This window comes from Panthera leo, chromosome A2 (assembly GCF_018350215.1).
Source record: "Panthera leo isolate Ple1 chromosome A2, P.leo_Ple1_pat1.1, whole genome shotgun sequence".
Taxonomy (NCBI): domain Eukaryota; kingdom Metazoa; phylum Chordata; class Mammalia; order Carnivora; family Felidae; genus Panthera; species Panthera leo.
The window spans coordinates 1,467,059-1,494,388 of record NC_056680.1 but is presented as its reverse complement, the minus strand read 5'-3'; the positions used below and the strand labels follow the sequence as shown (position 1 = coordinate 1,494,388).

At 64.7% G+C, this 27,330-nt stretch overlaps 5 protein-coding genes across 24 annotated transcripts in view; 2 read left to right on the top strand and 3 right to left on the bottom strand.

Annotated features, from left to right (window-relative positions):
- Nucleotides 1-1,348: 1,348 nt before the first annotated feature.
- Nucleotides 1,349-5,586, top strand: JSRP1 (junctional sarcoplasmic reticulum protein 1). Of its 3 annotated transcripts, none has more exons than XM_042927891.1 (8): nt 1,349-1,459; nt 1,808-1,922; nt 2,843-3,071; nt 3,456-3,493; nt 3,653-3,782; nt 4,129-4,311; nt 4,861-4,958; nt 5,052-5,586. In XM_042927891.1, the coding sequence occupies exons 1-8, from the start codon at nt 1,449-1,451 to the stop codon at nt 5,493-5,495; spliced, it is 1,248 nt and encodes a 415-aa protein (XP_042783825.1). In that variant the 5' UTR covers nt 1,349-1,448; the 3' UTR covers nt 5,496-5,586. The 3 variants fall into 3 exon arrangements, with proteins under 3 accessions (XP_042783825.1, XP_042783822.1, XP_042783823.1); XM_042927888.1 differs by having other exon boundaries at nt 2,831-3,071; XM_042927889.1 differs by having other exon boundaries at nt 2,831-3,071; nt 4,861-4,961; nt 5,064-5,586.
- A 230-nt stretch (nt 5,587-5,816) lies between these two features.
- AMH (anti-Mullerian hormone) lies at nt 5,817-8,770 on the bottom strand. Its single transcript, XM_042927868.1, has 5 exons — nt 8,156-8,770; nt 7,444-7,586; nt 7,126-7,234; nt 6,873-7,032; nt 5,817-6,795 (listed from the first exon to the last, which is right to left on the bottom strand). The coding sequence occupies exons 1-5, from the start codon at nt 8,592-8,594 to the stop codon at nt 5,892-5,894; spliced, it is 1,755 nt and encodes a 584-aa protein (XP_042783802.1). The 5' UTR covers nt 8,595-8,770; the 3' UTR covers nt 5,817-5,891.
- A 583-nt stretch (nt 8,771-9,353) lies between these two features.
- Nucleotides 9,354-19,806, bottom strand: SF3A2 (splicing factor 3a subunit 2). Of its 16 annotated transcripts, none has more exons than XM_042927873.1 (11): nt 19,105-19,489; nt 16,965-17,040; nt 15,492-15,575; nt 14,986-15,149; nt 13,706-13,777; nt 12,658-12,704; nt 12,120-12,229; nt 10,953-11,002; nt 10,729-10,869; nt 10,373-10,441; nt 9,354-10,268 (listed from the first exon to the last, which is right to left on the bottom strand). In XM_042927873.1, exons 4-11 carry the CDS (start codon nt 15,109-15,111, stop codon nt 9,468-9,470), a joined length of 1,416 nt encoding a protein of 471 aa, XP_042783807.1. In that variant the 5' UTR covers nt 15,112-15,149; nt 15,492-15,575; nt 16,965-17,040; nt 19,105-19,489; the 3' UTR covers nt 9,354-9,467. The 16 variants fall into 16 exon arrangements, with proteins under 16 accessions (XP_042783807.1, XP_042783810.1, XP_042783820.1 ...); XM_042927876.1 differs by lacking the exon at nt 16,965-17,040 and adding an exon at nt 16,734-16,830; XM_042927886.1 differs by lacking the exons at nt 16,965-17,040; nt 19,105-19,489 and adding an exon at nt 19,655-19,806 and having other exon boundaries at nt 15,516-15,578.
- A 199-nt stretch (nt 19,807-20,005) lies between these two features.
- PLEKHJ1 (pleckstrin homology domain containing J1) lies at nt 20,006-22,470 on the top strand. Its single transcript, XM_042927887.1, has 6 exons — nt 20,006-20,342; nt 20,451-20,518; nt 20,612-20,678; nt 21,538-21,628; nt 21,716-21,779; nt 21,861-22,470. Exons 1-6 carry the CDS (start codon nt 20,135-20,137, stop codon nt 21,924-21,926), a joined length of 564 nt encoding a protein of 187 aa, XP_042783821.1. The 5' UTR covers nt 20,006-20,134; the 3' UTR covers nt 21,927-22,470.
- A 3,268-nt stretch (nt 22,471-25,738) lies between these two features.
- The window catches only part of DOT1L (DOT1 like histone lysine methyltransferase), a 60,653-nt gene continuing 59,061 nt past the window's right edge, over nt 25,739-27,330 (bottom strand). For all 3 annotated transcript variants that reach the window (XM_042927865.1, XM_042927866.1, XM_042927867.1), the window contains one exon: nt 25,739-25,953. Coding sequence is in view for 1 of the 3 variants with exons in the window: in XM_042927867.1 (XP_042783801.1) it covers nt 25,946-25,953 (8 nt within the window). In the remaining 2 variants the exon portion in view is untranslated. The remainder of the gene's footprint in view (nt 25,954-27,330) is intronic.

The following is a 27,330-nucleotide window of genomic DNA, read 5'->3' as shown; positions in this document are numbered from 1 at the left end:
AAGCTTATGACTTTTTTACTCTGACGGTTCACGTTAGTTACTCAGGGGGTTCTGTTTATCCAGACAGCTCCTGTGGAAGGTGGGGACATTTTTTTTTTTTGGTCACTTGGCATGCCACTCTGGTAACTTCCAATGTATGTTTTGGTCCTGTCCAGGTAAAGTGGTATTTTAAGATTCTACATGAGCTCACGGGGCTTGTCCCCTTAATTCTGTCATACGAAATGGAATTCATTGTTATGTAATCTTTCAATTTTTTTTTTAACGTTTATTTATTACTGAGAGACATAGAGAGACAGAGCCTGAGCAGGGGAGGGGCAGAGAGAGAGGGAGACACAGAATCCGAAGCAGCCTCCAGGCTCTGAGCTGTCGGCACGGAGCCTGATGTGGGACTCGAGCTCACGAACCGTGAGATCATGACCTGAGCTGCAGTCGGGGCTGAGCCACCCAGGTGCCCCTCTTCACACATTTTAATATTAAAAACTTGTTGTTGTTTTTTTTTTACAGGTGATGAGTCTGGCATGTAAAGGGCATCTCATAAATCCGGTATTAAGAAAAAAAGACTTCAAAGCAGGGACTCCAACAGGTATTTGGACCCCCGTGTTCATAGCAGCATGACTGCTGTCCTTCGGTGGATGAAGGACAAACGCACTGGGTCCACTTACACCCCGGAGTATGACCCAGCCTCAGGAAGGAAGAACGTCCTCCCACCTGCCACCGCGTGGAGGGACCCGGAGGCCACTGTGCGCAGTGACAGGAGCCGGACACAGAAGGACACGTCCCGCGTGACCCCACGCACAGGGGGTCCCCAGAGGAGTCCCGTCCACAGAGACAGAGAGCAGACGCTGGGAGCCAGGGGTGGGGCAGGGGGCGGGGAGTCCGTGCTTCCTGGGGGCAGGGTCTCAGTCTGGGGAGATGGAAAGTTCTGGAGACGGGTGGTGGGGGCGGGTGCAGGACAGCGTGAGCGCCTGACGCCGCTGAGCTGTGCGCTTAGAGACGGTTACGATGGTGAATTTCAGGTTGTGTGTATTTAATAACCACAATAAAAAAATCAACGTATAAAAATCCACGATGAACATGATCTCGACCTTTTCTAAAGACGGGATCTGACCCGGGGCTTGACCACCCACCACGTCTTCTCCTCTCCCTCATCTCACCCTGTCGGATGCCAGCGAGCGGATACACGCCGCGTGTCCGCCCCCGCCGCCCGGCGGACGGACCCGAACACGCGGTGCTCAGGGAGGGAACCCGACACGAGCGGCCATGCGGCGTGTGAGTCCGCGTGTGAAACGTCCGGAACGGGCTCATCCGCGGACGGGGAGGGGCCTCGTGGGGGCCGGGGGAGGGGCGGTGACGGTTAACGGGGAGGGGGTTGCTGTTGGGGAGACAGAATGTTCTGGAGTTGGTGGTGGTAGAGCCACCGCGCCCATGGTTGTGAGCGCGGATTTCATATGGATTCCAGGTGCGGAAACAGGCGTCCCAGCTGGCGTCTTGCCCTCAGGCCCCTGGCCCCACAGGCCCCACCGGGCCCCAGGAGCAGGGGTGCAGCTGAGCCCCGCAGTAATCGATGCTCCACATGCCTGCTGATGGAATTCGAGGGACCCTCCCTGGGTGCTCCCGCCTCTGCGACCTCCCTTCCTGGGCTCGGGGACGGCAAGCAGCTTTCCCAGGCCACCGTAGCCAGCCCAGCAGCGGCTCTGTGCTGCAGCGGGGGTGGGGTCACCCTTGGGCCAATGCCCAGTCCTGCTCTGAGCGTGGGGGCCACCCCAGCAGCAACCTCGTGGCCGGGCCTCCCCCCCTCTCCCTGCAGCCTGCTGAGCTCATTGGCCCAGGCCGCGGCCTCCAGGCACCTGTTGCTGTCTGTCTGGGGGCCACCCTCCCCGTGCTCCATCTGTCCAGCGGGCTCACTGTGGCGGCTGTGCACAGTAAGTAGGGCAGGGGGAGGCCTGGGCAGAGGTGGGGGGTCCCCTGGGTCTGGGGGAGGCCATCTCGGAGGTCCGCGGGAGTCCCCAGCTCTCGTGGCGGCCCCCCTACATACCTGAGGGCACATACCTGCGGCCTGGCCTGTCGGGGCCCCTCCCCCAATGCCCTGCTCCAGCCCCAGGGAAGGGTCACTTTTCTGGCCGGAGACGTGACACAATGGTGCTGGCAGCCAGGGGCACTGGAGACCCCAAAGGCTTTGGGAAATCGGCAGGACTGGGTTCGACCATAAGCTCCCTCCGACCTCCGGCTGACGGCTGTCTCCAGAGACTCAGTTTCCTCATCTGCCCTATGGGAGCAGAGGCAGTGGGAGGAGGCCCCAGCATTGGGGTCAGGAAGCTCCCGGGGGGCCCCTGCCCCTCCCTGCCTGTAGTGGCCAGAGTGAGGCTGGTCCTGACCGCTGCAGCGTGAGCTTCTAGATTTAGGGGTGGGGGGGGGGGTGCAGCAATGGCAGACCAGGATGGTCCGGAGACCCCATGTGGACAACAGCCTGGGAGGGGCTGGCACCACGTTGGCCTGTCGCGCTGGCTTCCGGCGCCGGATAAAAATAGTCCCTGCTCTCAGAGAACATGAGTCCACCCTGGGGCCAAGGGTTCTGGTCTGGGCTCTGTCTCCTCTCTGTGTGACCTTGGGGGGGGGGGGTCCCAGCCCTCTCTGGGCCCCAGCAGCCTCCTTGTGCTCAGGGAGGGTGGGCTATGGGGAGGGGTCCCAAGGCAGGGGGCGGGGGGCATGAGGGCAAGGCTGTCCCGCCACGCCAGGCTGAGTGTGAACTTGCCAGGTGAAGGGGGTTCCGGGCAGAGGGGCCAGTAATGGCTGAGGTGAGAGGCGGGGGCCAGTCGATTCGTGTACACGGGGCGCCCCCCAGGTCAGGCCCACAGCAGGGCCTCAGCAAGTGCAAGACGCCTCTCAGGCGAGACGCCTTTTCTGCAGCCCTCCTCCCGCCCATCTCCGGATCCCAGGCGTCTCAGACGTCTCCATGACAACCAGGGCCTTGCAGGAGCTGGATGGGGGCCTGGGCAGCTGCCAAGCAGGCCAGGACCTCTCCACGCTGGCTGACCCCTGCCCTGACCAGCCCCTGGAGGACAGGGCTCGAGGTACCCACAGAGGCACTGGCAGGATGGAACCCAAGCCCCTGTCTTCCCATTGAGCCGGAGGTTGATCTCCAGAGACCGGGACCTAGACTCCCACGTTGGACTGGTTTAAACTATGCTCCCGGTTTCCGACCTCTGTCCGTTAGTGCCTTGGGGATCTACAAAGAGCCCCAGAAACATAAGCGCTGGGCCCCGCGGGTCAGGAGTCAAATCCCCGCTTGCCCGCAAAGTGCTGTGTGCCTGTGGGCAGGGCTGCCTGTGGGCCTGTTTCCTTTCTAATCTGTAAAATGGGAGCCATCACCCACCCTTAGCCCTGCAGAGCCTAGCAGAGGGTGGGATGGGCCCGGGGGTCTCACGACCTTGACTCTCTCTCTTTTCCTATTACAGCAACACCGAGGCTGGCCGACTCTAGCAGCTGGTCCCATGTGAGCAGCCGGGGCCCCGGGGTTTCAACCTACGATGCCCCTGCAGCCAGGGATACGCTGGCCAAGGGGGTGGCTTTCTATACTCCGTGGGAAGGGTGTGGGCTCCCTTAGGGGAAAGAGACAAAGGAAACACCCCAGGCGACTGGTGACTCCTCATAGGATTCTCAAGAGCCGGCAGCAGAGGGCAGCCCCACAGGCAATGTGGATGCCAGGCCCAAGAAGACCGAAAAAGAGCCTGTGACCAAAGTGGCCCTAGGAGCTGGGAAAGAGAGGCTGAAAGCTGGAGCAAGTAGGCTTGCAGAAGGCAGGGGTGAGGTGGGGGCGTGGGTGCGGCCCAGCAGGGCGTCAGATCCTGGGCTGCTGGGGCTTTGGATGTAGGGGGAAGGGAACGGGGCGCAGTGGGGCTGCTGGCTGGGTTCTGTCCCGGGTGTCACCAGCGGTCACCAAAAGGGCTTGGGACCCTCTGCTAAAGCTTAACACAACCTCAGCCTGGGTTAATTACCTTCTAGATTATTCTCCCCATCCCAGGGAAGCTCCGAGGCATGCAGGGCCGCGAGGCCAGGCAGGGAGGAGCTGAGATCAGGGCCCAGGTCTGCCCCGTGGGGCTGTGCCCAGCCCAGCACTTGCTCCCGCAGCTCCCCGGAGCCCCGCCCGCAAGAAGGCGCAGGCCGCCCCTCCCCCGCAGCGGCCACCGCCGCCCCCGGCCCCGGCCCCGGCCCTGAGCGAGGAGCTGCCCTGGGGAGACCTGTCACTCAACAAGTGCCTGGTGCTCGCCTCACTCCTGGCGATGCTGGGTTCGGCCTTCCAGCTGTGCCGCGGTGAGCCTGCGCCCTCCGGGGTGGGGTCTTGAATACCCGCCCCCGCCTCCCCGGGCTCGTCCCCTTCCCCCTCCCCCCGCCCCCGCCACGGTGTGGACCTCAGAGGAGTGCTCGTCCCCCCACTGCCCCGCCTTGTGCAGGCACACTGCTCAGCGACTGACCTTGGGCGCCCCCAGGGCGGGGCCTCCTCCCCCACCCCCACCCCCACCGGCGACCTGACCCTGGGCCCTTCCTCTCCCCACGTCGGATTTTGGCGCTCCTCCCCCCTCGGTGAACAGGTCCTCACCCACCTCGGGCCCTGCCCCTACCCCCGCCCAGGGCTGGCCCTGTGAGCCCCCTTGCTAGTGTGTGCGCTCCGGGCAGCTCTTGCCGCCCTTTTGCACCTGGAATGAGGGAGACTGGGAGGGAAGGGGGCGCCGCAGCAGTGAGACCCTGGAGCCTTCCCTTCGGAAGGCTCGGAGAGGGGAGGGGGGAGGGCTCCAGCGGGGAGGACGCGGGTGGAGGGCGCGGTGTGCGCCTTGGCCTGGGCTGACACCCCTCCCCTCCAAGATGCTGTGGCGGGGGAGGCAGGCACCCCTGCACCTGTCCCCGAGCCGTGGGTACCGCCCAGGTCGGCACCGGAGCCAGCGTCGCCCCGGCCCCCGCCCCCGGTAAGCGCCTCCTTTAAGTGACCGCGGGCGGTGGGGGGAGGGGCCTGGGCCGGCAGGGGAGGCGTGCGCTGACCCCGCCGTCTCACACCGCCGGCGTGGCAGCCGAAGCCCGAGGCCTGGGTCCCCCCATCGGGACCGCCCGCGCCCCAGGTGGAGGCGGAGGAGAAGGCCGAGGTTCCTGGGAGCCGGGAGGCTGCAGACAAGGCTGCTGGGGAAGAGCGCGCGCCCAAGGAGACGCCTCGGAAGGAGGAGAGGCCTCGGAGGGAGAGGCCGCCGAAGGAGCAGAGGCCGCCGAAGGAGAGGCCGCGGAGGGAGGAGAGGGCTCGGAAGCAGGAGAAGCCACGGGCCGCCAGGGAGCCCCGAGGGGCCCTACCGCGGCGCTGGGAGGCAGGCGAAGGGGGCCGTCGGCCTTGGACGCAGGACTCCGGAGACCCCGGGCGCAGGAAGAGGCAGGCCTGGGGCTCCCCGCGGCGGCCGGACGAGGACCGGCCTCCGGGCCGCCAGAAGCAGCGGGCTGGCAAGGGGCGGGACTGAGCCAGGCCTCGGTACTGTGTGACACACAGTCCCGGGACCCCCGCTCGGTGGCCCCCGCGGTTCAGTGAAATAAATTGAGTGCTGCAGCCCCCGGGGCCGCCTGCTCCTTTGAGCCTCGACGCCGGAACCTGCCTGGGCCTGAATGGCGGAGATGGCAGCTCTAAGGGGAGATGGGGGGAGGGGGGGAGGGCGCCGGCCAGGCAGCGACCCGACCCCGCCCCTCCTGCCAGGGGCGAGCTGGCCGGGAGGAGGCCCCCCCCGCCCCCCGGCGGTCCCCACCGCGCGCGCGCGCACACACGTACACGTCAGCCTGTGCTTGCCGGTGTTTATTGGGGCGATGATGGGGGTCCGAATAAATATGGGCGGGGACGCCACTCGGGGGGCACGGTGCGGGGCTCACCGGCAGCCGCACTCGGTGGCCACCATGTTGGGCACGTGGTGCGCGCTGATGCGCTCCTCCGACAGGCTGATGAGGAGCTTGCCCGCGTAGGCCGTGGGCACGCAGCAGGGCGGGCGCGCCAGGGCGGCGCCGCGGGCCTGCATCTTGAGCAGCAGCACCACGTGGTTGCCGTAGCGGGGGTTGCGGTCGGACTGCGGCCAGCCGCACGCGCCCTGGCAGTTGTTGGCCTGGTACGTCTCCGGGATGAGCACGGAGCGCTCGGCGCGCAGGTCCACGCTCAGCTCGCGCAGCGCGCACGGCCCGTCGGCCGCCCCGGCCCCCGCGCTGCGCTGTGCCCGCGCCGGTCCGCCCTGCTCGCGCCCGCGCCACTCCGCGCGCAGACCCTGCAACGCCTTGAGCAGCAGCAGCGCGCGCAGCGGGCCGCCGGGGGCCCCCGGGTCCCCCGAGTCCCCCGAATCGCCGGGGCACAGCGCGAGCAGGCGCGCCAGCAGCGGCGTGGCGGCCGGCGGCAGCCCCGGGAGCCCGCGCAGCTCGGCGGCCGCGGCCTGCAGCTCGGCGGCCACGCGACGCGCTAGGCCGGCGGCCCAGGGCGCGGACGCCGGGCCGCGTGGCGGCGCGGGGTCCGCGGCGGCGGCGGCGGCGGCGGTGGGCGTGGCGGGTGGCAGCAGAAGCAGCAGCAGCGGCTCGTCGCCGCCGTTGAGCAGGCGCTCCTGCGCCGCGGGGTCCGACAGGTTGACCAGGCCCTGCGGGAAGCCGGCCAGCGCGCCGGGGTCCAGGGCCAGGCGCGGCGGCGAGGCCTGGGCCGGGGGCCCCCGCAGCGCGCGCACCAGGCGCGTGAGCGTCTCCAGGAAGGGGTCGGCGCTGGACCGTGGCTCCTCAGGCGCCTGCTCCTGGGAGGGCCTGGAAGGCGGAGTTGGGCGGTAGGGGGAAGGCGCAGGGTTCCCCTCCCGACACCCCCAACGTGGGCCTGCGCACACCTGGGCGGCGGGAGAGGCACTTGGTCCAGCAGGCCACGCGCGGGCAGCGGTGCAGGCGCGGGCCCCGGCAGCAGGAGCAGCGCCGGGGTCATGCGTGTGAAGCAGCGGGGGTCGGGGCCGAACAGCAGCTCCTGCAGCTGGGCGGTGCTCAGGGGCGCACCTGCGTGGCGGGGGGCCCGGGGGCCTGGCTGAGCGGGGGGCCGAGGCCCGCGGGCCGCCCGCCCTTGCCCGGTCCCTCTCTTGGAGAGCCTACCGTCTCTGCGGGGTTGCAGGGTCAGGGTGAGCCCGGGGCTGCGCCAGGCCCCTTCTGGGTGGTCCACCGCCAGCACCAGGTAGCGGGTGTCCCGGGACTGACAGAGGTTCTGTGGAGACAGGGGCTCAGCCTAGCCAGGTGGGGGGGCGAGGACACCAGCCCTGCTCTGCCCATTGCCCTTGACACCCCCCTTCAAGGTTCCAACTAGCGGACTTGGAACCTTTCTGTTCAGCACAGTTAAAAAACCCCATTCCCCCTCCTCTGCTGGGTGAGGGCTCCTGGAGGCCCCAGAACTAACCCCCTTCAATACCCTGGTACCTGGGTGCCTGGCAGCCCAGCTCCTGTGACCGTGACCTCGGGGCCAGGGCCAGGGTACAGCACCAGCATCGCCAGCTCTAGGGGACCGGCCCCTCCAGGCGGGGGCTCCTGGAACTTCAGTGAGGGTGTCGGCTCCCATGTCACTGTGGCCAGGAGGGACAAATAGGGAAGGGGCAACACCTGAGTCACCGAGGCCCCAGCCCCTCCCCGAAGCCCGTCTTGCAGTCCTGCGGGGAGAGCCCCCACCCCTACCGGGAGAGGCTTGACACCCAGACATCGGGTGCAGGGCCTTGCCCCCATACGAGGAGCCTGGAGCACCCCTGGGGTCTGTCTGGGGCTCTCCTTAGTGGGGGGAGCCCATAGGGTCCCCTGGGAAACCATTTCCTCCAGCAGCTCCTGGGAACAGGCCACACACTACCCTTGGAGGGGGGGTGTGGGCGCAGCATGGCTCTGCCCCGACCCCCTTCTGCTCCTTCATGGGGTGGGGGGGCGGTGAACACCTCCCAGGAGGGCTGCAGGAGGGGTGGGCTTGGAAGCAAAGCATCGGGGGGTTTGCAGCCCCCGGACACGAAGGGCCCCCACTTCCTGGGCCCTCGGCCTCAGCCTTCCCAGGAGGCCAAGATGGGTCTAGAGTTGGGCTCCGGCAGGACCTGGTCTGGAAAGAGTGGTGGCAGCGTGGCCCCCCCCAGGCCGTGGCCCCCTCCCTACATACCTTCCTCCAGGTGCAGCACCACCAGCCGCCGCCCCCCGGGCTCCCCCAGCCACGCCTGCAGCTGCCGCAGAGAGAACAGGGCGGCCTGCCTGTCCCTGGGGGCGCAAACTCCGAAGGTGGCCAGGCCGTGGGGACCCCAGCGGGCCCGCCGCACGGCCTCGAGGAAGGCGTGCTCGTAGCCTCTCGGCGCCCCCACCACCCGAAGCGGGGAGCCGCTCCCGTTACCACCCCTGTCCAGCGTCACCAGGCACAGGGGGTCTTGGGGACCGCCCGGGGGCTGCCAGTCCCAATCCGGGTGGAAGATGAGACCCCCGGTGCCTGTGGCTGGCCCTCCGGGCAGGGCCGGGGTGCCGGAGACCTCTTCCCCAGGGTCCCCGGCCATCAGCAGAGCCCCCATCACCGACAGCACGAGGGCCGGCGGAGAGAGCAGACCAGGCATCCTAGCTGCTGCGAGGGGCCGTGTTGCTCTGGCTTATATGGAGGAGACCGGGATGTTTGTGCAGGAGCAAAGCCCCTATCTCCTTCTGGGGTGTGACCTTGGGGGCCAGTGTCTGGTGCCCCACCATGGGCCCGGGCAGCCAAAGGAGCCTCTCAAAGCCTCTTCTGTTCCAGCCTGACCGCCTATCTTCCTACCCGTGATACAGAGTGCCGCCCGTGCCCAATTGGTCCAACGACTGTCCTTGATGAGGTTTTCCCCTCTGCAGGAGGGAGTGGGAACCAGACCAGGGAGCGACAGCGCAGACTATCAACAGCTCTGGGATGGGGGCAGGGGGGCAGGCGCCCTGGAGGACTCCGGCACCCGGCTCTGATGGGGACCAGAGATCTTGGTGTTCAGACCGCTGGGTGCATGGGCTTGGCCGGAGGGTGGTCTCCCAGCGAAGCTGGGGCTCCCCAAGTGCTCGTTCACACTGCCTCTTGGCACCCTGGAGCTGCAGAAGCACAGCCATTTGGCTGGAGACCCCAAGGAGGGTGAGCGGCCGCAGAAGAGAGCCCAGACCCGCTGCTGACTGCCTGGGTCTGTCCTTCACCCACCGGCATCCTGGGAGGACACAGGGACACTGAGGCCCCAATCCCAAGCTCCCCACATATATGGTGGGGGTGCACGTGGGTGCTCGCCAGCAGCGAGTGAAACTACCACACCTACTGACCCACAGAGCCTCCCCCCCCCGTTCCCCCACAGAGCAGGTCACTTCGGGCATCAGGGGAGACCGTTTAATGACCGTTGGGGACATGGCACAACCCTGCACAAAAGCACATAGCTTGGAGAGGAACAGGACAAGACAGCGAACTGGCCTGGAGAAGGGGCAGCTTTTTAGTTGGCTGGGGGAGGGGGCGGAATGTTCCCAGGGCCCTCGGAGGGCAGCGGGGGCCTCAGCATCGGAGGCATGGGAGTTGGGGGGTGCACCCCGGGATTTGAGGGGTGAACTCCAGGAGGCTGGGGGTGAACCCCAGGAGCTGGGGGATGGACCCCAGGAGCAGATGGGTGGACCCCAGGAGGTGGGGGGTGAACCCCAGGAGGCTGGGGGTGGATCCCTGGGGCTGGGGGGTGGACCCCAGGAGCTGGAGGGTGGACGCCAGGGGCCTGGGGGTGAACCGCGGGAGCTGCGGGGTGCACCCCCGGAGCTTGGGGGTGAACTGCAGGAGCTGGAGGGTGGACCCCTGGGGCCTGGGGGTGGACCCCGGCAGAGGGGGGAGGGTGGACACCCGGGGCAGGGGGGTGGACCCCTGGGGCTGGAGGGTGGACGCCCGGAGCAGGGGGGTGAACCCCAGATGCTGGGGGGTGCACCACTGGTGTCGGGGGGTGGACCCCGGGAGCCGGGGGGTGGACTCCTGGTGCCGGGGGGTGGACCCCAGACGTTGGGGGGTGGACCCCAGGAGCTGGTGGGGGCAGCTGGGGAGGGCCCGGGGGCCCGGAGGGTGCAGGCCCGCTGGGCGGCATGGGCGGAAGGGGCAGGCCTCCTGGCGGTGGCGGGGGCAGAGACTCTGGCAGCGGTGGCCGGGGGGGCAGACCGTTCATCAGGGGGGGCGGGGGGCGCTTCACCCCGGGGGGCCCAGCGGGGAGGCTTGGCGGGGCTGGAGGCTTCTCCATCTTGAAGTGGAACTGGAGGAAAAACTGGAGAAGACGGAAGGGGCTGAGCGGCGGTCCAGAGGGGACAGGCCGGCTGGGGCAGATGCCCAAGGCCCCACGAGCGCCTGGACCCAGACCGACTCACTCACCTGCTTTGTTTCCCGATTCCAGTGAGTCCAGAACTTGCCCTCGGCCTTGTCGATCTCCCTGCTTGGCACCTGTGTGGGGAGGGGGGTGGCGGCGGCTGATGTCCCAGCCCGGCTACCTAGCAGCCCTGGGGCCCCGGGGAAAGGCTGTGCTCTTTGCCCGGGATGGGGTTACGGGTCCCCAAACAGCCTGGCCACAAGGGTGTCTTCCCACCAGGGCCACGTCAGGCTCTCTGCCCTTCGGTGGGGACCCACCTCTGGACGCCCAGCCCCCCGGCTGTCGCTTCACACAGCTCCCCAGTCTTCCAGAGACCGCGACCCACTGGGGGACGGCTGCTGGGGGACCCCGTGGGTGCTACCTTGAAGGCGATGGTTTCGTAGGGCTCGGCGGCCATCAGGAGGTACTGCCAGCGCCGGTCCGGAGGCTCGATCCTCTGCTCGTAGGCGGACATAAAGCGGTGGCGGGGCATGACGCCCTCGGCGATCTCGGGGTAGTCGATCTGGGGGGTGGGGGAGGGCAGGTGGCAGCGCCGCCGTTCAAGGGACCCCCTCCCGCCCCCAGTCGGGCTCCGGCTGCCCCTACCTGGAAGAGGAGACTCTGCTGGCCCATCTCTGTGTCCCTCTGCTTGGTCACTGCAACACACGAAGGTTATCAGGTCCAGGCCAGCTCGTGCTCCCGGAGGCTAGGGGACCACGGGTGTGGACAAACGCCACCCGCGAACGGGAGGGCAGGACGCTGGGGCCCGTCGTCTGGCTGGTGAACCAGGGCTACCCGCCCAGGACCGTGGGGTCCCTGCCTGAGGTCACAGAGTCAGGGGTGTGCGTGGGCAGGACGCGGGCCCCGTGGCCCTCACCTCGAGGCCTGGGACGACACTCAACGGAATCTGAAGAGGGCGCACACTGTGCACACACAGCAAGCGGGGTCTGTGCCCCTGCTTCTGGGAGGACGCCCTTCACGTTAGAGCCCTGCAGCCAGGCCTCCAGTGGCCCTGTTCTCACTTGCAGACCGCTCTCCATACAGCTCTGGAACATGCCGCGCTCCCCCCAAGCCCTCCAGCGTCTCCCCATGACACTCAGGACAGAGACCAGGTGGCCTACCATGGCCCAAAGGCCTTTGGTGGCCTCCACCTGCCCCCCCACCCCCCTCAGATCCTGTCATCCCAGCCCTAGCTTATCAAGCAGACTTGCCCCAGGACCTTTGCGCTGCTGTGTCGGGCTTGGAGTGCCAGTCACGCACAGACATCACTACCTTTAGTTAGAACAGCTGCCTGCTAGCTCTTTCTTTCTAACTCCCGGAAACACAGTCCACTATATTCCAATGGAGCCACTTAACCTACTTTCTGGCAGGTGATCCAAGAACCCTCCTCTCTGCCGTCAGTTCCACTAAGTAAGTGGTTTCTTACACAGACCTTCATCCTCTCCTCCGTCAGGCTGAAGCACCAACACCCTGTCCCAAGGTCAAGGAAAGGGCCTCCCCCCCATGGTCACTCATGTCCCCCAACAGCACAGTAAAGAACCACCTGCTCCTAAGACACGGGGACACGGGGCCCGAGAAGCCTTGACACTCTGTTACAGCTGTTTGGGAACGTTGACAGGAAAGGGGGGCCGCCGGTCCCAGCCTGGTCCTTCCGATGGGAAACAGGAGAGGCACGGACAAGTGGGGGTCTCCGCAGCAAAGGGCCAGAGAACAGCAGCTACTGTGTGGCTCAAGGACAGGGCTGCGGGCCAGACCGCCCCCAGACAGAATTACCTTTGTAGCCCGGGCGGCCAATCTTCACAAACTTCTTCACCTCCACCTTGACCTTCTCTGGCGCCGGCTGGGCGGGGGCCTCTTTGGCCTCCTTGGCGGCTCGCCGGGCCCTGCAGGCGGGACAGAGACGGCACTGTGGCCCCCCACACGGGCCGCCAAGGCCACAGGCCCAGGTGCTGGGAGCTGTCCAACCCTCACAGCGACCTTGGGAGTTTGAGAGGCCAGGGGCACGGGGGTGGGGGTGCTGGCTAGGGGTCCCAGGGTTCGCACGCAGTGGGGCCGGGACAGGCTCGGGGCACCTCTGTCCCCATCACATTTTGTGCTGCCCCTCACTAGGGGGTCTTCTGTGACCCTCACCTCTCTCCCCGCGTTACAGAAGCCCCAGGCTGCAGCACGATCAGCTTGACCGCTGGGGAAAGAGCACCTCCCGCCCCTCCTCGCGCCCACCCTCTGCTCGGCCCCAAGGCCCGGGAGACCCCGTGACGCAGCTCCTGGAGGGGCTGGACCCCAGGCGCCGGAAGGGGGCGCAGCTACTCACAAGTTGGTCTGATGCTTCTTCCCCTGGGTGTGCGCCAGGTAACTCCCCTGCAGCGGGAAAAGCACACGGGTGGTTCGAGACCAGGTGAGCGAGGGCGGGAGGGCAGAGAGGAGCCGGCCTCTGTCCACAGGCCCTGCCTCGAGGCGGGCGCTGGGTGGCTGCCGGACAGACAAGCTCCGGCACGTTCGCACGAAGCGGAGCAACCCCGAGCCGGAGAAGGCGTCTGCGAGCGCCCGCTGGCACGGCGCGTGGGACTCGGGAAGGCTCGCCGCCCAGCGCCGCGGGGGGTGATCAGTGGGCCCGGCTGCACGGTGGAGGCTGGTACCCCCCAAGTGACGTGCCCCGTGACCGCCGGGTCCGACCTGACGACAGCCCAGGGGACCTCTCCACACGGAGCGGGGCGGACTCGCCGTTTCTCGATCGCCAGGGGAGCACCGGTGGCGTCTGGGGAAGTGTGTGGTGGTCGTGACCGGGGCGGTCCTGGCATCGAGCGGGTGGGGGACGCGGCTCAGCACCCCCGAGAACGACCCGACTCCTCTGTCAGCACCGCCGAGGGGGACAGACCGTGCGACTCGGCACCACTTGTGGCCGCAAACAACCCGAACGCTCAACAACGGGAAAGGGGAAAGCCGGATCTACTCGCTCCGGGGCGGATCTGCGCACCGTGCGCTCGTGGCGGACTACGCCCTCCCGGTCACTCAAAGAGCCCACTTGGAGCCACACCGACGAGATCCCAAAAACCGGATCTAGAACTCCCGGGCACGGGCCTGGCCCAGGGCCGACGGCACGCTCCCGCAGTAACGGTAGCAGCGGGGGTTATGGCGCAGACCGGGGACGGGGTGCTTGGCCTGCGCCCGGAGCACGCAGGGTCTCCCCTAAAGGACGTGCCCGAGAGCGCAGTCTGCTGAGGTAGCAGGCCCGAGCCCCTCCACCCTCGGGCGGGCCCTGAACGATGTCCCGGAATTACAAAGGGGGCAGCGTTGCCGGGCCGGGCGGCGGGGGACCCCGACGCGCAGCAGCAGAATCCACCCCAGAGCCGAGAACACACCTCGTTGTTGTGCAGGGTCAGGCACAGCTTGCACTCGTAGGAGCCCAGGTGGTTCTTCATGAAGTAAGGGTCCTGCGGAGAGAAACATCCGTCAGCGGCGACCGTGGCCCCGCACGTGCCGTGAAGAGCCAGAGCCCGGTCTTCGTCCAAGCAGCAGAGGCGGCTTTCCCTCGGGCAGGCGTTCGAGGACAGGGGGCCAGGAGGAGCCCGTGGCCCAGGCTCCACGGGGCCCTCCTGAGGCGGCACCCGCCCCCCCCTCGCCCCCCCGGATCCCGTGGACACAGGCCGCTCGGCAGGGCTGGGGGCCCACGATACTGGTTCTCCACCCGGCCCCGGTGGCGGTTCCAGGTCCGGAAGGAAGCAGAGCCAGGACGGCATGGCTGAGCGCCCGCCTCCCAGGCCAGGCCAGGCCAGGCCAGGCCAGGGGCCCGTCGCTAACCTCGCCGGCTTTGCCAAGCTCTGCGGCACAAGCCAGACACCAGAACAAAAGCAAACGCCTCAACGAAGGCCCGTGGAGACCCTGGTCTCTGCACGCGGGGTTCCCAGGCCAGCCACGCAGCCTTCCACGAATAGGGGCAGTGGCACAGACCCACGGGGGTTCAAATCCTAACTCGCTGTCCCGTGACTGTGTCGTTGTTGGCCGTGACGGTTCTCCCTCGTCTCCTTGGGAAAATGGGGACGGGAACACAGCTGACCTCACAGGTGAGGCCTGGCACAGGGTGAGAGCTCTCGTCTCAGAGGAGTCTGAAGTCTAAGGGGCACCATGCGTGGACCCAGGGCACACTGGAGTTTGTCACAGTTGGGGTGATCCTGGCACTGAGTGGGCGGGGGCCGGGATGCTGCTGGGCTGCCAACAGCACCCAGGATGCTCTGGCCCTAAGTGTCCGCAGTGCCGACGGGCAAACCCCGGTCTACCGACAGCTCTGAACCGCCAAATAAAACGTTGCCCTTCGCTGCTCGTGGCCAGAACGTCGATCCACACGACACTGTCTTGGTCCTCGCCACTGGCAATTCCCCACGCCTCTGGTAAGTCAGTCACACAAAAAACTCACGCGATAACCCCCCTCCCCCCCCCCGAACAGCAGGCGGTCTCTGGGGTGGGCAGCTGGAGCTGCTCTAGGTCAAGTTCTCTTGATTACAGACCGGGACCCGAGGCCCGGAGAGCTGGGCAGCGGGGCGAAGGGCACCAGGTGCGGGCGTAGTGAATGTGGCTCCACTGACAGAAGGCAGAGCGAGGGAACACGGGACGGAGGGGGCTTCCTGCCCTCGGTTCAACCCACCTTGTTGATGTCAATGGTCTCCAGGGCCAGCTGCCGGAGGCGCTCCCTGCGGTCTCGGTTGCTCTCTGAGGAGGAGGCCACGCCTCCACTCCCCGTCTTACCCCCAGGGCGATGCTGGAAGTCCATGGTGATGGCCTTGGGGCTTTACCAGACCCCGGAGAAACCTGCAGGGACAAGGGAGAGGCTGTGACAGTGCAGGGCACAGCAGGGGACAGGGCAGGAGAGACCCCCTCCCCCCACCCTCTGCAGTCTCCCATCCCTCCCCCTGCCCCCCACCCCATAGTCTCCCACCCCGCCAACTCCTGATGGGGACAAGCCTCATGGCCTCCCACCCTCCCCAATCTTCAGGTAGGCTGAGGGCCCAGAATGGCCCAGGCACGCACAAACCAGGAACAGGATAAACATGCCTGGCCCTGGGGGAGGCCTGGACAGGAAGCCCCCGCAGCCCGAAAGGTGTAAAGGCTCAGAGACCCAAAAGGGCAACGAGGAAGAAACGGCCAAGCCACCTGCTTCAAGAAGCCTTCCCGGACCTTGGCCCGAAGTCTCTGTGTCTGCTCACTTCTCCGGAGTCCTGTAGCTCAGCCGAAAACCTGCTGAAGAGGAGGAAGAGAATCTACCTGTTCTTCCTAACGCACAAGAGACATTCAAGACCTGACTGTGGCCCAGGAGGGCTCCCCTGAGCCCTCGATACCCCGTTCCGCTCCCTGCCACAGTGCCTCCCACGTTCTTCCAGACTCGGCTCAAACCCAACCCCCAGGCACCTCTCTCTCGTCTCTGAACACTCTCCCTCTTGACTGGTCAGTATCAGCCCCGCTGGCTTAAACCCACACTATCTTGTCTCTGCAGAAGTGAGCTCACAGGGACAGGCCCAGCAGTGAACATGACCGCACAAAGACGCCCCCATTCTAATCTCCAAAACAGTAAACGTGGAACCACATATGGCAAAAAGGACCTTGCAGACGGGATCGATTCAAGGTCCCAAAGTGGGGGTGACCCTGGGTTCCCCAGGGGCCCAGTGTCCTCACGAGGGAGGCAGAGGGTCAGAGGCTGAGAGCCAGGCAGACCCTGTGCTGCTGGCCGCGAAGATGAGGAGGGGCCACAGGCCGAGGACGCTGTGCCTCTGGAAGCCGGAAAAAGGGGGAGACGGGGCTCCCTGGGGCCCCTAGAAGGAGCACGGCCCTCCATTTTATACTTCTGATTTCCAGAACTGCACAGTAATAAGTCTGTAGCCCTTAAACCACTAACTTCGTGGTGATTTGCTATAGTGGCCACACGCAAGGAACACAGGGGGTACAGACCAGCTGTGCTGTGGACCTTGGAGTCACCCTGTAACTCTAGAGGAACCTCGACCTCTCCCTGGCCCGGTTCTTATCCTCTCGATGAGCACACGAAGACCTCACACCCGGAAACCAGCAACGGGACGTTCCGGATGGCTGCCGACTCAGGGCAGTTATACCGGTCACAGGGTCAGACCCTGTATTACAGAAGGACGCCTGGAGCTTCCCACTTTGAAACGCTGTCAGGCCAAGTGCGGAGGCCAAGCACCGCCAACTATCCCAATCACTCCATCAAACGGCACTTGGTCCTGAGAAGAGGGTACAACGCCAAGAGCACCCCCTGCCAGGGAGGCAAGTGCACCGGCCCACGGAACCCCCGCTGCCTCGCCACCTGTGCCGTTTGCGGCGAGCCCAGGGAAAGCTGCACCCCAACCCTCCCAGGGGGGATCCCCGTGGTCCTGGCTGCCAGACCTGGTCACAGGCTCCGCGGGGGAGGCCCTGCCAGGGGCTGAGCTGTGCCGGCATCTGCCATGAAGCACCCGCTGTGCCTTGGGAGACTCCAGCGTTTCTGGGGGAAGTGGTGAGAAACTCCTGGGGTCAGGGGGAAGGGGGGAGCACAGAGGGACACGACTGGCCCTCGCTGCTGCCCACAGCACGGCCGGGGGCTGGGGAGGTCTCTCCCACAGGTCTTGAGTGACTTACGGGCCTCCGTGGGGAGCCTCCCACCTTCTCAAGGACGTTACGGGAGAGCGTTCATCCAAACAATGAAATGGGGTGCCTGTGGGGGAGCGTATGCTGATCAAGTGAGCAGCAGCTGACAGGAGATGAAAACGTGCTCAACATCACTGTCCCCAGGGAACCGCAAATCAAAACCACACGGACGCACTGCCTCCCGCCCATCAGGATGGCTGCTGCCAGAAACAGAAAACAAAGGCAACTCTCCGGAGTCAGGGCCGGACTCAGGAGGAAGCGGTGTCCCCCCGTCTGCAGAGGAGAGGACGACACAAGCTCAAGGCCCAGGACACAGTCTGTGCTGATGCCTTGTTTCCCGTCATGTGTTACATGGGTGACACTTCCGGAACACTCCACGGACCGAGTGGGAGCAAAGAGCTGCCCAAGTGACTCGGAAGGCAACGTTTTAACAAAGCCAAGGGTTCCCACAAGTTTAGTGATGAGCCCGGTTCCTTCTGAATGGCCAGATAAGCCCCTCGAATGTTAGAGGCCGGCTGGGGAGTGTGCCCCGCGGGTGTCAGCTCAGGGAAACCCGACTCAGATACTGAACTGGTCGCCACGTCAGAGGGAAACCAGTGACCACTAGAGACCCAAACTGCTGGCTCCTAGCAGCGCACTGCATACATCATCCCTGTCCCCGCCTCCATCCCCAAGAGACCTCGTGCCCAGGGGCCTCGACAGACTGCTCGCACAGACCGGAGTTTTACCGTCAGAAGGACTGGAACGAAGGGACACTGCACTTGGGCTGGCACTGTGGGGGAGAGCCCAGGAGAGGAGGGAGGGCCAGGCCGAAAAGAGGGAATCCCATCAAAACCTGCCCACCAAACAGCAGGCAGCCTGCCCTTCCCCCACGCCTTGCCCAGCAGGGCCAGCTGGAGGCCCCCGGCAAGAGCACCAGAGACCAGCTCCTGGGACTCTGGCCGCTGGGGTCTCGCACGCCCCAAAGAAAACACCAGCGCCTTCCCAGGCTGGCCGGGCAGTGAGACTCGCTAAGTGAAGCTGGCAATTCAAACATAACCAGATATGAAAAACCCCATGTATCAAGAAAGGAAGGAAAGGAAAAGGAGAAAAGGAAATGAAGCAAGGAAGAAAAGGAAGAAAGAAACCTGACAGAAACCTCCCCAGATGATGGCAGCGTCCTCCTTGATTACCGGACAAGGCACTACACCACGAAAGCAGTGCAACCCGCCAAAAGTTAGCAAGGCGAATTAAAACCAGGAGGAAACTTCAGAAACATGGAATGATCCAAACAAAACACAGAACACGAGAGCTTGGAAGTACAAATTAAGCAAGCCTTTTACAAAAGGGAATAAAAAAGGGGAAAATAGGTCAGATTTCAGAGCAATAATAGAAAGAAGCATGGGAAGCCTTACCAAAGATATGCGAGAGCCTTACCAGAGAGAGAAACAATATCCCTGGGCTGAGGGAATCTGACAGTTCAGATAGAAACAAACACACAAAAACCCATCAATGAAAACAATCGTGAAACTACACCACCAAGAAAAACCTCCAGTTTCTATCAAAGGAAAAAAACAGAAACAAAAGGTCAGACACCAAAGGAGAATCAGAGCAGAGATAAGCAACACTTTCTCAGTCTCAAGATGAATTTTCGACCTAGACTTTTACACTCCAATTTCCAACCGCGAGGGTAAGGAAATAACCAAGGACTCAAAATCAATTCCTTTGAAAGCTATCTGGAGATGCATCCCGACACAACAAAGGAAAACAAACAGATAATCCGACTGAAAACAGAAGCCAATCAATAGGTGTTGAGATGTTGGGAGCTTCGAGGAAAAAACTTAACAGGTCAAGAAAACCAGGCTAACAGGAAAAATGCAGAAATTAGTGTTTTTTTTGGGGGGGGGGGAGAGAGAACAATGGAAGAAAAGCACACAAGTGACCCCGATAATTGCTTTCGCAGCAGAGAATACTTTCAGCCTTAGGAAACAGGTCTAACGATGTCGCTAAAACTCCTGCAGAAAACACATTCAGAGAGCGGAAGGGGAAGCTGCAGTGGGTGGGCGGGAGGCAGAAACAAGACCCACCAATCATGAGAGAAGTCAGCAGGTCAGGCCCCAAACCCACACGGCCAGAGAGACCCGCTCCTTACAAAAGCAAGGGCTCGCTTTACGGAGAGGGAGGCGGCCTCCGGGGCCCAACGAGGGAGCGGGAAGCTAGCAAGCGGATGATCAGCGCCAGCTCCTCTCGGCCAGGAAAAGCAGCCCCGGACACGCGAGTCTGACCAGGGCCAGTTAACGGGCTCTGGCCGCCTGGGGGCGGCGCCGAGCGCCCCGCCCCCCAGGACCGCGCTCCCTACTCGGCGGGCCCGGGGCGGCCGTTATATCCCCCACACAACAGGGGCGGGCATGGAAGCTTCCCGGACTCGAGAGACTCAGGACCGCACAACCACGGCGAAGAGCCGCAAATCAGTGCTCGCAGGGGTCCTAGGGGCGCGGAGGGCACCATGTGAGCCGCCACCCGACCCGATCCCACGGGCCTACGGAGAGACTTCCGAGGACGCGGGAGTCGTTTGGCTGTCCTGGCGCGCGGCCGTCGGGAACCCCGAAGCCGCCCGGCCCTCGCTCGCACCCCCCGCCGCCCGCGTACGCTCCCGTCCAGGGAAGCCAGGGCCTCGGGGCCCCCCCACCCCCCGCCCTCACCGTGCTCCGTTCCTCACTCCGCGCCCGCCGCCACTACGACTACGTTACGCGCAAGCGCATCTCATCCTAGGGAAATACTTCCGGGGACGAAGCGGGCAGGGCCTCCCAAGTGCGCATGCCCGCTCTGCCCGGAGAGGTGGGCCGGAGGCTCGGGAGGCGCGAGAAAAGGGGGCGGGACTGAGAGTATGGGCCAGGATTCTAAGTGCGCGTGCGCACCAGCCTCTTGACGACTTCTCGGTGGCTCTAATTCGCGCGGGCTCAGGTCTCGCGGGAGGTCGGGTTGCGACTCGTTCCGCTCCGCCTGCTTTTGTCCGCTTCGGCAAAGGGCACCACTGGTCGTGAGGGTACCTTACTCTGTTCCCACCCCGGGTCCAGCTTATTGCGCAGTTATATGTGACGATCGTCTGTTTTGCTTACTGTTTCCTGCGCGCCGCGCGCCCGAGGTCGACGGGATGGGTGGTTCGGCAGCGCGCAAGCGCAATGGCTGCGGTAGTACTTCCGGGAGGACGGCGCTGTGGGACTTTTTTGGCGCGAGGGCGGCCGGCGGCCCGGAGGGCGCGGCTCGCGCTCCGTGTTTGGGGTCCGGGCGGCGCCATGCGCTACAACGAGAAGGAGCTGCAGGCGCTCTCCCGGCAGCCGGCCGAGCTGGCGGCCGAGCTCGGCATGCGGGGCCCCAAGAAAGGCAGCGGTGAGCGGGCCGGGTCACCGAGGCGGGCGCAGGGGGACGCGGGCGGGCGGGCGGGCGGACGGGGGTGGGCGGCCACCGAGCCCGCGCGAGCCTGCCCTGTGCTCGCAGTGCTGAAGCGGCGACTGGTGAAGCTGGTGGTCAACTTCCTTTTCTACTTTCGGACGGACGAGGCCGAGGTAGGCCGCCCGGGGGGCGCCCTGGAGCGCACGGGGGCCGGGGTCCCCCCGGAGGCGCGCCCCCACCCTCGCCTGCTCCTCCTCTTCCCGCAGCCCGTCGGAGCCCTACTGCTGGAGCACTGCAGAGTCACCCAGGAAGAGCCCAGCGGCTTCTCCATCAGTGAGTGTCGGGCGTGGCGGACGAGGCCGGCCGCGACCCCAGCCCCGCCCTGCCCCGCCTGCCTCTGCCGAGATCAAGTCCACTGCCCCGGGCTGCCCAAGGTCGAGCTGGGCCTTCCCGCTGGGCGGGCGCCGCATTCTAGCGCCCCGCGGTGCCCGCCCCAGATCCACTAGGACTTTGTCTCTCGCTGGGGAGCCCTGCACCCCTCGGGTGCCGTCCTCTGGGCGCTGCGGAGCATCCTCCTGGGTCCTGAGGGGGTCGGGTTGGCAGGGAGGAAAGACGGAGTTTCTACAAGTTTCCCATGCCACACTTGAAGGGCTTAAACGGCAGGAACGTGTGCTCCCCCAGATCTGGAGGGCGGGAGTCTGAGATCAGGGTGTGTGCAGGGGTGGTTCCTTGTTAAGACGTTTTGTCATGCTTTCCTGACTTCTGGGGGTCGCCAGCGATCCAGGGTGCTCCTTGCCCGCGCTTCTCTGTAGAATCCTGTCCCCCCAGCCTGTGTTCATTCTCACGTGGTTTACTCTCCTTGTTTGTGTCCAGATTTTCATTTTTGACAAGGACACAAATTCTATCAGACTTGGTGCCAGTGTTACTGTAGGCTAATCTCATAGTAAGTCATTACGTCGGTAACTGTTGTGTATTCAAATAGGGTCATGTGTTTAGGTTCTAGACTTGAACGTACCGTTTTAGGGACAGAATTCCATTCAGGGCACAGCTGGTGAGAAGTCCTGAGCCTGGGCTTGGACTGGAGGAAGGGACAGTTCTGGACAGAGGTCGTGGGAAGCTGAGGCCTGAGGGGGAGGGGGAGGTTGGGGGGGGTTGAGCCGGGGAATGAGATGGGGACTGCCTCCCCCTGCAGGCTTCATCGAGGATCCGGAGAGGAAGTATCACTTCGAGTGCCGCAGTGAGGAACAGTGTCAGGAGTGGATGGGGGCTCTGCGTCGAGCCAGGTGGGGTGTGGGCCCGGTGGAGGGGGGGGGCGGTCTGGGCCGGGGGCAGAGCAGGACTCTGTGAGCACACGTCGCTTTCTCCCCCAGCTACGAGTTCATGCGGAGAAGCCTTATATTCTACAGAAATGAGATCCAGAAAATGACCGGCAAGGTGCACAGAGGGCTGGGGGCGGGGGTGGGATGGAGTGGGGCCTCTGGGGCCTGAGCTGACACCACCTGTTCACCCGCACAGGACCCCCTGGAGCAGTTTGGCATCTCCGAGGAGGCCAGGTTCCAGCTGGGTGGCTTGAAGGCCTGAGTGTGGGGTGGGGCTTTTCAGCTTTTCTACTGGGGCTGGAAGAGCCCTCCCCGTCCTCACCAGGCCCTGGGGTTCCTGGCCAAGCCTGGATTTGCTGCAGCAGACTTCAGAAACCCAAGACTGGTGGAGGTGGGCGGGGGCAGGTTGGAGAGACAACCCAGTGACCCCACCCCCACCCCCACCCCGGTGCCTCAGGCCTACCCCCTGACTCCCCCCCTCCCCCAGACTGGTCTGGCACCTGCTGGTGCCACATGCTGCTACCGGGGGATGAGTGTCCCCTCCCAGAAGCTGTGCCCAGCCCTTGGGTGTATCCATCTGGGGCCTGAAGCGCCCAAGGCTGGTGCAGCCCTGCTTCCCTGTGCAGGCTGAATGTACGAAGCTAGATGATGCTGTGAAGGGCATGGGGGCCGGGCCTCCTGGAGCCACTGTGAATTCTACTCCTACCGACGGGCAAGCCCTGGCTGGGCGCCTCCGGGCGGGGAGCTGCAAGCATTGACTCAGGCCAGCGTGCTTGTTCTGTTCAAATAAAGGTACCTCTTTTCCACGTGGGACGGTGCTGCAGTGGACACGTGGAGGGCTGGCGGGCCGGGTGGTTGAGCCGGCTCCAGAAGGAAGCAGGGCCTAAGTGGAACAGCAGTGCTCTCCAGGCCAGAGGTTGAAGTTCCCCGGGAGGAAGGGCTGGCCTGCCTGGATCAGAGAGACCTAGAACCAGACCACGGAGAGACGGGGAGGCTGGGTGAGGAACCCTAAGGTGATCCTGACTGCACCCCACTTCCAGTTCCCAGGCCTCCCTTGAGTCCAGGCAGGACCTCAGGAAGCATCTTGCCAACGTAAAAGTCCTAAATTAGTTGGTTTTACTTCAAAAGGGAAGTGTGCTGGGTTGCGCCGACCTATTCAGGTGTAGGCACAGGTGGGGCGGGCCCTCCCTGAGATGGGTGCTCACAGTCATGGTCTCACGGCTGCCTTGGGGGGCTTTTTCTGTGAGCCCCAGTCCTCCCACTTGGGGAGTGGGGAGTGTGGCCCCTGGCCCTCATGCCTCTCCCTCACCCTGTCGTAAGCAGAAAGAAATGGTTCCGGCAGACCAGGTTCAAATGAAAAGTATTTTATTACAGCGCCTAGAGGTGGAGATGCAGAGTGCATTGGGGTTCTCTTAGGACAGGAGGAGGGTCGAGGCAGCAGCCCAGGGAGGGACAGGCCATGCCAGCACCCACCCCCAACTGGAACACAGTCTACCAGAAACACAAAGCAAAGCCCCATCTGAGTTACAAATTAAGGTGGACACACAAAAAACGAGCCAGTGTGGCTGGACCATGGGGAGGAGGACAGGGGCCGGAAAGGAACCGTGTCCTGCTGTGGAGCGAGCGGTGTGGATCAAGAGGGGCGCGCGAGGCTCACACGCGTCAGTCTGTAGCTGTGAGAAACGGCGACTGCCCGGGGGGCCGTTTTCCTTGTTGAGTTTTCCTGAGCAGAGCCACCCTGCGGCCCACCGGACTTCCCTGAAGGTGCCCGCAGTCAGCGGTGGCACTGGGGCCTTGCGCACCACCGCCGCGCTGCCTTCCCTCCCACAGCCGGCCTTGCTGTTGGGGGGGGGGGGGGGGGACGGACTGGGGACTGATCCCGCGGTCAGGAGGGCCAAGGGGCTCAGGAAGGAGACTCCCTAGCCTAACCCGCCAGGGACAGCGGGGCCGCTGAGATTGCACACCGACGCTCGTGCGTGTGCGCCGTTTCTATCGGGAGGGTGCGTATGGCACGTCGCTGGGGACCCCCCCGAAGCGATGCAGTGTTTGTGTACAGGGTTGCCCTGTTCTAGACCAGGGACTTGTGCCGTGACCTCTCCGCTGCCCACCCTGTAGTTTTTAGGGAGCCCTGGGCTCCTGACACAGGGGGTGGGAGGGCACCCTCTCAGAGAGGCCGAGCAGACACCGCCTTGTCCAGGAGGCCAGGGCTTGGGGTTCACAGGGGCGAGGCACAGCACCTTCACACGCCGGGGAGCACCGGCCCAGAGGGAGGGAGCCATGACCACCAGTTACAGGAGGATGAGCCAATTTCAAGAACCCATCACGAGCACCATCTTCTGCCTCAACTGTTGGTCTGGACCAGCGACGTCACCCCCAGGGCAAGCAGGGAAGCAGGGCTCTCGCAGGGAGGGTCCGGCCAACTTCCAAAGCTGAGCCAGTGGCCAGACCTGCCCTGCATAGACTGGTCCGCCATCTTGAGGTGGCGGCAGGCAGAAAACCATCCTCCAGCCCCGCCTGCCAGAAAGGCTGGCTCCAGCCCCGCCCCTGGGGGTGAGGAGGAAGTGGGGCCTGGCCTCGGCCCACCACACTGACGCTCCCAGGTAGGCAGAGGACTCCTGACATCCACACTTGGAGGGAGGCAGCCTTGCTGGCCAGACCGGACGCGGCAGGAGCTCAAGGCCTTTACTTGAGCAACAGGTTAGACCCTACACACAGCCCACCTTCGGAAAGAGGCAAGCTGCCTGTGTTCCTTGGTGGGTGCAAGCACCTGAGGACAGGGCTCTGACCCCTCCCCATCTTGGGGTTCAGGTCCCCGCCCAGGACCTTGGCTGACATTGGCCCTTTCAGGGGATGGAAGGCTTCGGGGCGGCGGGGGGGGGGGGGCACCCTTCTGAAGACTGTGGAGAGACACAGCACTGGCCAGCTGGGGGACCCGGGACCAGTCACAGACTGCTATGCTGGACCCTGCTGGCCACCTCTGGAAACATCTAAAATGACTCTCCTGACTCTTCCCTGGTCGCCTGCCCCCCCCCCCCCCCCCCCCAGTGCATTCATTCCCAAGCACCATCAAGGCTGCTCTGGGGTAGGTAGGGGCCGGCTGAGACCGGGAGCAGCAATGCCAACTGGCCAGAGAGACACGGGCAGGACGCGGGGCCTGTCCCCTCTGCCCCAGGAGCCGCGGTGACGCAGAGTCCGGGGCTGAGGGCCGGCCCTGGGCCCCTGCCACTGTGTGCACTTGAATAAATAGAAAGGTTTCCCCCCTCACTTTTTTCTTTTTTAGTTTACTGTGCGTTATACAATCTAAAAATAAATGAAGTCAAGTCTATGAAATTTATAAATTTTCATCACATCTCTATAAAATACTGTCACTCATCAGCGTGACTCTCTTCTGTACACACACACCAGGCACCCGTGACTAACCTGCCCCACGTCACCGGCCAACGTGCCGTGAGCTTACTACGCGCTTTGGTGGACGGCGGCGTGAGCCCGAGACGAGCAGAGACGCACAGAAGTAAACGCACTGGCCGCGCCAGCGGGGAGTCGGGTACCAGCCCTTCCTCGCGAGCACCACTCACAACGGGCTCCGTGCAGGAGCGGGGAGGGCCTGGCCCTCCCACGCCCAGCGGCCGTTCCTATGCCAAAGGCGCTGATCCCGGGGCCGGGGGGGGGGGGGGGGGGGGGGGGGGGGGGGGGGGGGGGGGGGGGCGCGACGGTTTGGCGGGAGCCGTTCACAGTGATGGGGAGGGGGCTTCTTCGGAGGAATGTCACAACAGAGCGAGCCACCCCCCGCCCGGAGACGGCCGTGCCTTTGGTATAGGAAGAGCGGCGGGGACAAACAGGGCAGGCGCCTCACGGCCTGGGTTTGGCGTTGGTCAACCTCCAGTCAGCACCAAGAGGACGAGGCGGCAGCGAGGCCCGCGTCGAGATAGCACCGGGACCGGCGGTCAGCGTGTCCGCGGGCGGGCCGGTCCTTCGGGCGGACGTCTTTATATAGATCCTCTCATATATAGTATTTACATTTCTCAATAGGTCGCCTTTACGACTCCGGTGGAGTAAAAGAAGTCAGAATGTCTATACTTTTTAAAAAACGATAAATACTTTATCTAAAACTATCAACAGTACGAGCTGCAGCCAGGCCCCAGCATCTCCCGCAGGTGTGCGCAGCGCTGATTCACAGTAGAGCCCCGTCCCCGGTCCTCGGTCCGTCCCGCCGTCCCGTGGCCGCTGCCGCACCGCCGGCCCAGCCCGTGCGTGCATAGGTCTCACGGTTGAGGTAGAATCCTAGTTACCTGCGGAGACCAGCGCGGGAGGAAAGGCAGCATTAGCGTTCCGCTCGGTGGGGGGGACCCGCACATTCCCCCAGGCCAGGGAGCCACACCTCCTACAGACAAATGGCGGCGCACGGTCAGACAGACAGGCTGTGGTCGCTGCAGGCCCCACCTCTGCCGGCAGGGACCGCCCCCGCCCCCCGGTCCACACCCCCTGGCCCTCCTCCCCAGGAGCCTTGGAGCCGAGGCCCTCCAGGCCGGAGGCCACCTGCCCGGCACTGCTCACAGTCCCGCCCCGGGGGGTGGGCGGGGGGGACCGCGTGCGACAGCAGCAGCGGTCCACTGTGGGCCAGGACCGGAGCCTGCTGCCCAGACGCTTCCACGCGTACACCTCTGACCTCTTCGAAGCCAGTCTCGGCCGCACAAAACGCCTGCTCTGACAGCGTGAGGCCACCACACGCGAAAGCTGCTCTACCTTCTGGACTTTTCCAACAGGACTGAGGCACAACCTCAGGCCGGGCTGTCTACCGACCTGCACTCTGACTGGGAGGGCATCAGACTCCAGCGGCCCCCGCCTCTCCCGTCTGTTTCCACTTAAACACGCGGCAGACGGTTGAGGACGGCCCGGCCCCAGCACCCCGTCAGCGCCCGGCTTCCTTTTCTCAAGTCCTCGCCTGGAAGGCCCCTCACCCCCAGGGACGCCAAGCAGCACCAGAAGTGGCCACGCCAGCTGCACCAGGGCCTGGCTTCCTAACGCGGGCACACAGCCGGCAGAGGAGCGGACGCAAACCCTCCCCGAACAGGCCTCACGGAGACCTTCCTCACCCGTTTCCAAGCACGGGCCCTTCCTACACTGCCCTCCGCTGAACCTCCACTGACCGCCCCAAGGCAGGGGCCGCGTTCCTCCGAGCAGGAGGGGCTGTGTGCTGCAGCCGCCAGCACAAAGCGCTGCCCACGACCTAGGCAGCCCCTTCCTCTGTGGCCGGTGCCACGCAGCCCCATACCCACTGGCTCCCAGGGCCTGCAGGCAGGGGGCTCCAGCTCAGGAGCCCGAGGCTCGAACGCCAAGTTTGGATGGCCGTCTACACACTGCCTTTTCCTTAAGACCTACAAAGCGCGCCGGGGAAACGGGCTGCGGGAGGCCCAAGAGCAGACAGACGGCGAGGCTGAGCTCCGAGCTGCCCCTGTGGCCGGGGGCCCGTGGGGCTTGCCCTAAAGGTCTGGGCCGGGCAGCGAGAGCCGGCCACTCCCTCGAGTTCCGTGGCGGCTGCTCAGCCGTCCTGGAGGCTGGTACACACGGCCAGCCCCGGTTTCCCTGGCTTTCCCTTGCACCTCTCAGAACCGTCTCCACCCGAGGCAGAACAGCCTGGGTCCCCTGGGCCCCTCCTCGGAGCCCTG